Below are 10,549 nucleotides of genomic sequence, written 5' to 3'. Positions count from 1 at the left end.
TATCATAGATTTAATATGGTAATTATTATTTTTATTGGATTCTAGAAGAAAATTCCAATTTATCAATGTTAAAAATGTGAGAATTGAAGTTAAGTTGGCATTTCTAATATGACATGATTTTCCAAATATTGGGATTTTATAAAAAGAGTGATTTTGGCATTTTTGTGGTGATTCAACATCCATTTAACATCGTAATTTGACCCTAAATTTAATAGTATGGACATATTTCTTGTGACTCAATTTTAAAGGTTACATATCATAAGAAGTGTTATCAAAGCTCTTTTCTAATTTAAAGTGAAGGGACTTTTTTCTCTGATTTTGCATATTTTTAAGGGGAAAAATAGAACCATGACATTCAAATCCATTTTTGAATCTTTCCATGCAGAATCCAAAGAGACAAACACAAATCTGAATTCCTATCATAAAAATATGTGATTACAAAACAAAAAAAAATCATTCAAATTGAAGTTTGATGACAAAAAATAGCATTATTTAAAATCTACAATTTTAGGTTTGTTTGTGATGACCACAAGTATTTAAGAGCATATATATTTTGATAGAGCACCCATATTACAATAAGAGCAGTTCCAATAGAGGTAGAGTGACCATGGCATTTCAAATTGGGGTCATAATAGGGAATCAACAAAGTATCAAGCCAATTACACCGCTATCAAGTCAAATTTCTTGTAGCATGATATCTCTCTATTTATGAAGTAAATTAAGACAAAGTGAGTACTAGTAGAAGCAAAGTGATCATCACATTCTAGATGGGGTCATAATTTAAAATCATATAAGTAATGGAAGATATACCTGTTTCAAGTTGAAATTCTTGCAATGTGATTGTCTCTCCATTTATGAGCACAATTGTAGGAAGACCAATGCCATTAGATGTAAGTTGGTTGTGTCATTTCCAAATTGTGGTTAAAATATAAATTTTGGTCACTATTAAAGAAGATACAACCATTTAAAATTCATCACCTCAACGCCCTAACACAACCCAAGAATGTGAATGTTGAGAAAAATACACAAAGAAGAAGTGTCCAAAGCCTTGTAGGACATGATACAAATGTGTATAGATAAGAATATATATATCATTGGCCTGATGTATACTCTCATAAGATGACAGTATACCAATGTAGATCCATATTAAATATATATCTATCATTGCGATAAGAGAGATTAACTCACTATAGATGCAAATATTTCCTCAAGTTTATTATTGTCAAAATAGTTTTCACCTTGATAGACTTTAATATTTTACTTAACATGGACATTGAAATATTTTATTTATAAAAAACATTAAAGGAATTACACATCTCCCTCATAATGAGAAGTAAAATTGTAGAATAAGAAATTTATGTGTGTGTATATGTGTGAAGTTATATAGAACTATCTTACTAAAAGTGGATATTGAAATTTTGAATTTATAGTGGACATTGAAATGTTTTTTTTGTTATTAATGTTTTTTCTTAAATGTAGTGTGTCAACTGCATGTTAAGCACAAACAGAATTCACATCTCCCTCATATTGGCTTATAGAAAGTGCCTTTTGACACAAGAAGAGACATATAGGCTTGTTGTGATTTAAAAGAAGCTTGTGATGAATGGTCTATGGGTAGTTGTGATCTCTTAGAAAACAAATAATTCCAAACTCTTTTTGATGATTTTACTTCACCATATGAAATAAACATCATTGAGGGAAGTCTAGATAATGTTACTACCAACAATATAATAAGGCATATTTTCCAATGGTAATGTTCCTTCAACCACACTTACCTTTTACAACCATGTGGGTGATCTTTTTATATGGATGATTCTATCGATTTGGATGCACAAAATCATAGTAGATATTTGGAGTACCATATTTGACTATTCATTACACCCAATCATTATCAATTGAAAATTAGCATGAGAACCTAGACACAAGACTCAATTTATGGGCAAGCTTCTTGAACTACTTCACTAATTCCTAGACTACTAAAACATTTACTTCAACATTATAGTCAATAGCCATACATAGAACCCTAGTTTATGATTGTACTTCATCATTGCAAGCATTGAGAGCAACACTTTTCAAAGGGGGACGAAATTGTGTGATCCCCTTTAAGGTGGAGTGTAATGGTAACCAAATGACCACCAAAGTTAATAATACTTTGGGTATGATGGCCATTTATTGTAGGTTGAATTTGGTGCAATATGATAGTTATTATTCAGTAGGGCCCACTCTATAGTTTTTCTTAAATATATATCATGTGGTCTCATTAAAAAAGACCCACTAGGTAGTTGATATTTCATAAAGATTAAGATGTTTAACTATTTCTAAATAAAAATGGAATCTTTATATATATATATATATATGAAATCCATGTAAACCATCTATTAGAATATAATGTATTGAAACTTAACCCATTAGAAAATTATCCCTAATAAAAAAACAAATAAATAGAAATAGATCCTCACATAAAAATAAAATAAAAAATTAACATTATGATCCTCACATTGTTATAATAAAAAATTAAGCATCATAATATATTATTAACAAAACACCCTAAATATAATTTGTTTCAATATAAGAATGAAATCTATTTTTAATATGTTATTTCTCATATCATATCTCAACTTTTCAAAAACATTATGATAATTCATATATAATAAATCATTTATAAAAAATACAATAATATCAAAGTACACATTAAAAAAAACATAAATAAATTTAAAATTATAATAAATAACAATATATATACATATTAAAACAAAAAAACTATAAACATGAGATTAATATCATAAGCAATTTTTTTTTATAAAAACATATTAATTCAAAAATTGAATTATTTTTCACTTGATCCACTTACATTAACTAAACCTAACAAAAAAAACTACCCTAAAAAAAATTAGAGGTTATAAAAATAAAAATAATCAATATTATTGTTCTTAAGAAAGAAATTATTTACAATATAATTTATTTTATTTATTAATAATAATAATAATATAATTCAATTAAAATTTTAATATTTTAATCACATAATTTCAATCTACCATATAATTATCATCTATATATTTTCAATCTACCATATAATTAACGTCTATATATTTTCAATCTACCATATAAATGTTAATCATAACATGGTCATATATTTTTAACTAATTTTTTTAATCATAATATATTATCTAATTTATTGTAAATATTGTAAACATTTTGATTGTGCCAAATTACTTAAAAATAAAAATAAAAATAAAATAACAATTAAAACAAACATAAATCTATTTTAATTTCGGATCTATCAAATGCAAAGAAGGATCAAATCTCTTTTCACTCTAAAAGAGGTTTGCATATCAAAAAGTTTTGATCTCTTTGGCCCTTGGTAGATTTGGAGTTTATGGATCTAGACTAGTTTAATTGCCCCGTTTTTTATTTTGTTATTTTATTTTTATTTTTTACTTTTTTATTTTTATTTTAATTTTATGTAATTTGACATAGTCAAAATGCTAAACATTACATTACAACATCTCTACCATATTGGGCTTGGAGTATGCCCTAAAATTGCTTCTCCTTGGCAAATAGCTAGTCTTGCTGGCAAGTAAGGAAATAGGTTACTCAAGACCCAGAGGCACGAGTGAAAGCAGGTTATTACAGGTGGCATGGTTTTCCTTGAATAACAGTGATGAGCTAGCGTAGGACCACCAGCACGCTATTCCAAGGTGGCATGGTTTTCCTTGAATAACAGTGATGAGTCAACATACATTCTCGTTGTCTTCACTCTTGGTTTGACCACTGAGTTATAATAGGTTTTCCTACTTGTATAAAAAAAACCTCTACTATAGTAAGTTTGAGAGTGCCTATAAGCCCAATAAAATTGAAGTAAACTAGTCAGTTTACCTCTAAGTTTTATAGACCCTTGGTTTTGTCAATGGTATTTTTGTGTAATTAATATATACATATATATAACTAACTTAAATCTATTTTAACTCCAAATTCACTAAGCGTCCATAAAGATAAATCTCTAGATTGATTTTATATGATTAGATAAAAACTCATAATGACCCAGAAAAAGAAGAAGATATAGGTATTGTTTTATTTTAATATGCATTCAAATCATGATAGAATAATTAGGAGCATTTTCCAATAAATTAAAATAGAGGAGACAGCACAGTACAACTCTAATGATACCCTTATGTACATTCCCAATAGGGAAGACAGCACCGTACAACTGTAATGTTACACATATGTACATTTCCTTATCATAATGAAAAATAGGTGAAGTTATAAATATATAAAAATTACAATTTTGTAGGTGGATTTTATTCAAGATTGAGGTTGACTCGACCATTAACTCAAAACCGCTTTTACAAAAAGATGAAGTGTAAGAAATACCAGACAACTGTCACATTTATAACTGACATAAATGGATATAACAGAAATCACAGTATTGATTTGCTCTGCTGAAAATCAAAGGTAATATACAACCCCGGCTTTAGTGCTCCTCTTGTGTGATATTTGTCCAGGGACTGAGAAGAAGAATCTATGCAGACAAGGAGCTCAGAGAAGGCAACGTGGTTTTTTCGCTATTTGACAGAAAAGTAGACCACAAATCATCCTCTGTATTATAATCTGCACCTGAGGACAAGGACTCAATATTCTGCTCATGGGCATTTGGTGCAGGCATTGGCGGATCTGCCAGACAGCCGAACAACTCTACATCTGTATCCAAATACCCAAACAGCAGGTTCTCCATGTCCTCTGTATTCAGAATATTAATGGAATTAAACGATTCTTCCCACAACTTCGATGAGTTAGCATCGTCATCACCATTACAATCCTCCTTCTTAATCTCTTGGTATAATACAGGTTCTGTACTGCGATCTTGAAATGGTGGTTTTTCGAATGATAAACTTTTAAATTCATCACAGCTGGGAGGAAGATTACAGCAGGCGGCCATGAACAGATCAGACGAAGAAAGGTTTCCAGAACACGATGATTCACATGAGCTTGATTGACCCGAAGGGATTTGCTCCTGGAATGGCCTTTGCTTCTCTTTCCGTACAGACCTTTTCTTCCATGATTTCTTACTGGTTTTCTTTAAAGTCGAATCTACAGAAGTCGCCATCAACGGTTCGATGTTTGAGCATGGTACCGACTTTATGTCGTTCTGCAGCGACTTTAACTCGGCTGGTTGCCCCAATGGCTTGTGAGTAGCGGGGTCAATCCCTCTGCTTACGAGCTTTCTGCTGAGATGGGTATTCCAGTAGTTCTTGATTTCATTATCAGTTCGGCCTGGCATGCGCCCTGCTATCGCTGACCATCTGTCAAACCACAGCAGGATCACAATGCCCATTTACTCAATAAATTAAACATTAACTAGCATGAAAAGTATGGAGAAAATACTTTATAACAATCATCCTTGGAATCTGTAATATCTGGTTCATTATAACTTTTTATCACTGAAATCTTATTAGTACGAGTCATTACCATTGGCATGGGATTATAGTAATCAATTTTTAACTATTTAGTATTGGTTGGTCTTTCTTTTTTGAAATTTTCTTATAAGACATGAAAAAATCATTTAGCATGAGTTGGTCTTTTTTTTTTAAACTTTCTTATAAGAAATTTTTCCATGTTAGTTATTACCTTGTCATTGAGTTATGGTCTTATTTTTTTTAATATATAAATAGATTCGTTGTTCTTTAAAACTTATAAAATTTTAATAATTTTTTAGCAGGTATAAAATTTTAATAATTTTTTAGCAGTATAAAATTTTAATAATTATTTTGAAAGTTTATTGAATTTTGAAAAAATAATTTAAAAAATTTCTTGATACTATGTTCAAATACATTAATATAAAGTTAATTTTATTTATATAAAATTAAGAGCAATTTAATTATTAAATGTTTATTTGGTTTAAATTTAGAGAACGTTTCGCAAAATATTGGATTTATGTTTTTAAAATGAAAATAAATATATTAATGAATTAGTGCTTAAAATTTCTTGAGGTACTGGTATTTTCCAGATTATATAGATATAACTTATTTTTTTTTTAAAATCATAACAAAGACTAAAACCTTCTAATAATTATTTTTAAAGAAGCTCAAAAACTTCTAACAATTATTGTTAACAAAAGGCAAAAATTTCTAACAAATATTCTGAACAAAGAGCAAATAGACTACCTTAAATTTAATGGATAACATAATAAAATAGATATAGATAATGTAATAAAATAAATAGCAAACAGTTTTAACATTCTTAACAAAGCCCAGATATTTCTAGCAAATATTCTGAACAAAGTGCAAATAGACTACCTGAAATTTAATGGATGGTATATTAAAATAGATATAGAGAATGTAATAAAATAGATATATCAATTAGAAATTAAATTTATAATTTTTTGTTTTATTGTTATTATTTGTAAACTAATATATATAATTATATTATTCGTAAAGTTTAACTATTTTACATTTTTTTTAGTAATTTATAAATTTTTGTCTTATTGTTATTATTTATAAACTAATATATTTAATTATATTATTTGTAAAGTTTAACTATTTTATATGTTTTTTAAACTAAAATTTGATAGTATGATTTTTGGTAAATTTATTATTTTTAATCACTTGAAATGCATTTTTAAATGTATAAATAGATCTAGAATTCCTAAAAAAACCATAATACTCAGTTTATATAAATTTAACTTAAATTTAACATTTCAAATTTTTTAAAACCAAATTCCAAGTACAATTCATCAAAAACATAATTGAAAAAAAAATAAAGTTTAAAAATATATTTTTGAATGTGAAAATAGATTTAGAACTTAGAAAATTTCTAGCATCAACAACTTAAAATTACAATTCCTACCAATTTTAATAAAATTATCCAAAAATAAACCCATAAAATCCCAAAAATTACACATTTTAAACTATTGGGATATAAACCCCTCATACAATACTAGAAATTTATAAAATAAATATAAAAATACAATATTTTTAAAATTTATATCTTATAAATAATCTCTTGAAAAAAACAAAATCAATAAATTCTAAAATCATATTTTTTTAATTACCATCCTGTTTTAAAAAAAAAGCATTTACATAATTTATTTTACCTAGGCATCAGAAGTTTAAAATCTTATTTAAAACCTCTTACACAAGTTAAAGAAGGTTCATAAGCAAATCTACAACTATTATTTGTAAAATGACCGGAAGAATCACTTAGCAGTAACACATTGTTATCTACACTGTGCTAACAGTGATCCCTAATAGTTAAAGGAGGAGAAGCCATGGAGAACTGACGGACCAGTGGCCAACTGGGTAAATATATGTGCTCACTAATATGGAATGAAAAAATTACCGGTTGCCCAGAAGAGCATGTAATCTAATAATGAGCTGCTCCTCCTCTTTACAAATATTTCCACGCTTCACATCTGAACGAAGATAGTTGATCCATCGTAATCTGCAACTCTTTCCACATCGCAGCAATCCTGAAAGTTTTAAAACAGCAATACTTTCAAAATTAATACAGTATGCTTCTCAACTCATTGATACCAAACTCTTTTCTGGTTCAGAATGTCATTGTTTTGCAAAATTATTTTGCGAGAATGAATGTCAATACCACAATATTTATAATTACTTAATTATTCGAATGGAATGTCTTGATAAGGCCATCCTTATGTATATTGCTGATTCCTCGAATATTGGGGAATTTTACAAGAAATTGACAGCATCCATGATTCCAATCAGCAATAGACTTAAGTTCAGGCGAGATAACAATCATTCTATCTACAGCATCTATGTTTCGGCTGATTCCAGTCAGCAATAGACTTAAGTTCAGTCGAGATAACAATCATTCTATCTAATCATCCAAGATCGAATAATTTGCGTCCATGTCTGTCCTATTCCAGAATATTGGGGGAATCAACAAACAACTTAAGCTCAGGGGAGAGATAGCAATCATTCTACCTAATCATCCAAGATCGAAACATAATTTTCAAATTAACATCTCTGTATGTAAAAGAAATAACAACCTCATCACTCAAAAAAATCATAAAACAAAACATAAAAAATGAGTTGTTTTTAGTGTGATTTTTTGGAAAATTTTCCTGTGGTTTTTCCGGTCTAAAATCCAGCAGATACTTATTAGAATCACAAGTTTGATGAGTAACCTGTGCACAATCTAAATGCCCAATAATAAAAAAACCAATTTAAATAAGACAAATCAAATTTCACCTCAAATTTTTCAACTTCCAAAAGATCTTACTAAAAACCACTACATAAATATTGCAAGATGGGCGTGTACATACCTGCGTTTTGGGGAAGCGATCGCCAGGAGCCTTCCCCATGGGTTTGGATATATTTAGTCAACATCTCATCTTCAGCAGCAGTCCATCTCCCCCGGTTGAGCCCAACCTTGGAACAGCACGGTGCACGCCCCATTTCAATACCTAATTGCTGTGGGAAAGAGTGAAGCATCCACAGTGGATTCACGAGATATTTAAACAGTAGAGAATTTTCAGAAGCAGACGCAGGCTGCGTCAGAAAGGGCGAATCGGTGTTGTCGATTGGCTGAGGAAGTGCAAGCGTGCCCTGTGCGAGAATCCCATTTTTTGATGAGGACTATAAACTACCACGATAGAGCCGGGAGTCTTAATAAATGTAACATCTCCTAGTAGTACCTCTCACTCCTACTTAATGCTGCTACTGACCACCATTCAATGTGAATAGACTTGAATTCGGTTGCCTGCCATTCAAACTCACGTCCACTGGACCCTTCGGTAACTTTTATTTAATGTCGATACAGAAATGACAGATGGACCTCTGGTATAGTAAGTGATTATGTACTGGACACTACGTGGGTGTGTGCCCATGTCTGACTGGAATTTGATGTTCTCATTTAGGGTGTCAAATGCGATAGGCATAAAAATTATCCAAATGTCAATTTCATATTCAAATGTTTAAGTAATTTATCATAGTTCTTTTATAGGTATATTGATTATTAAAGGAAACTCCAACTAGTTAGAAATTTGATAAATTAAATGTGATATACATAATAAAAATGATTAAACTGTTAGTTTGAAATTTTTTAGGAGGTCAAATGCTATGGACATAAACATGATCTAAATGTCAATTTGATATTCAAATGTTTAAGTAATTTATCATAGAAAAAAATATAGGTATATATTGATTATTATATGTAATTTTAATGAGTTAGAAATTTGATAAATTAAATGTGATATGCATAAAAATGATCAAATTGTTATTTTGATAGTATAAGTAACTCTTGAATATTATAGTTTATCTAGTATGGTCATTGAATTGTGATGGCAGTTAGGCTGTGAGATGAATTCATGGTGTATTTGCTATATGTTTTAAAGTGTGGATTTTGTACCTAATTTCATTATAGCTAGTTAATGTAGTAGGTAAACTTGAATTGTGGACAATTAATTCAATGATGTAGATAGTGGTTGGTCGTTCAATGATATTGATAATGGTTGTTTGCATCACAATTTTAAAAAATATACATTAGAAATTATAAATGATTTAAAGTATTATTACATAGTTATGATTTAACTAATTTAGTTATCACCTTTAAAATATTACACGTTATACTTTCTACCAAATTCTCAATTTATATCTTAGATATAATCACAATCACTCTAATTTTCATCTTTTTATCTAAAACCCATATCCTCCTCATTTTGTTGGCATTATTGTCATTGATGGGAAAGGAGCATTCAAGGAGCAACAAGGAGAAGCAAGGCAAGGAGCAACAAAAAGGAAAGGAGAAACAACAATGCAAGGAGCAGCAAGGCAAAGAAGGCAAAAGTACAGTGAAAGGTAGCAAAGAAGCAAAGATTTGATGGAAAATAAGCACCAAGCAACAAAAGAAGGCAAGGTATGCAGGAGCAAGGACAAAGGCGCAGCATATACATTGATGGTTTGATAGAACATGGATACTCATATTGATAGCATGTTGATGGCTTGATGCTTGGATAATGTTGCAGAGATTGTTTAATGGAGAATTTGTGGTGACACTAATTCGTTTTTAAGGTGAATTGTTGTGACACAAAGGCAAGGCTCGAAGGCAAAGGAAAATATGTTGTAAAGATTTTTGTGATGCATTAATGATAAATATTACTATTTGATGTTGACATAAGATGATGCATTTAATCATTACATGTGGCTATAATTAATATTGGATGGATTATTTATTATTGTGTTCTAATATTCAAGATCTCAAGAGTTTGGAAACGAATGAGCGAAAGGCAAAGAGTCAAGCCTATTTGCTTCATATTCCTATGCAGGATACAAACAACCATCAAGCTATCTTTATAAAAGATGTGATTTTGGAAGGAATTAAGAGGTTAGAGAATGAGAGATGTGAGAGAGATGATTTAGCTATTATACATTAGTTATCAGGCAAATTTGAAGTGTATGTGGTGTAGATTTGAAGTGAAGAACATGCAAAAATGAAGAGGGAGACATGCAGAATTTTTGACCATGTAAATCAACACATTGTTGTTTCTTGTTTGCATCAGGGGATGGTAGTCTTCTTTCATGTTGTGGCT

The 10,549-nt window shown here is 29.6% G+C and overlaps 1 protein-coding gene across 1 annotated transcript; it reads right to left on the bottom strand.

The window, feature by feature from the left end:
* Positions 1 to 4,359: 4,359 nt before the first annotated feature.
* LOC149174042 (uncharacterized) lies at positions 4,360 to 8,618 on the bottom strand. The gene is made up of 3 exons (XM_089422519.1): positions 8,285 to 8,618; positions 7,336 to 7,465; positions 4,360 to 5,300 (listed from the first exon to the last, which is right to left on the bottom strand). Exons 1-3 carry the CDS (start codon positions 8,451 to 8,453, stop codon positions 4,520 to 4,522), a joined length of 1,080 nt encoding a protein of 359 aa, XP_089278645.1. The 5' UTR covers positions 8,454 to 8,618; the 3' UTR covers positions 4,360 to 4,519.
* Positions 8,619 to 10,549: the final 1,931 nt, after the last annotated feature.

The sequence above is a fragment of the Pinus tabuliformis genome, chromosome 4_1 (genome assembly GCF_031772625.1).
Source record: "Pinus tabuliformis cultivar Carrire ecotype Pingquan chromosome 4_1, CPIR1, whole genome shotgun sequence".
NCBI lineage: Eukaryota > Viridiplantae > Streptophyta > Pinopsida > Pinales > Pinaceae > Pinus > Pinus tabuliformis.
Note: the sequence above shows the minus strand (reverse complement) of the source record. Positions and strands in the feature narration are given on the sequence as shown.

Bases quoted from the DNA above. Each gene is read 5' to 3' on its own strand.
- LOC149174042 (XM_089422519.1), bottom strand. From the start codon at position 8,453: ATGCTTCACTCTTTCCCACAGCAATTAGGTATTGAAATGGGGCGTGCA. The intron at 7,466-8,284 runs GTATGTACACGC...TAAAACTTTCAG, and splicing joins ATCGCTTCCCCAAAACGCAG to GATTGCTGCGATGTGGAAAG. The intron at 5,301-7,335 runs GTAATTTTTTCA...GTGGTTTGACAG, and splicing joins CATGCTCTTCTGGGCAACCG to ATGGTCAGCGATAGCAGGGC.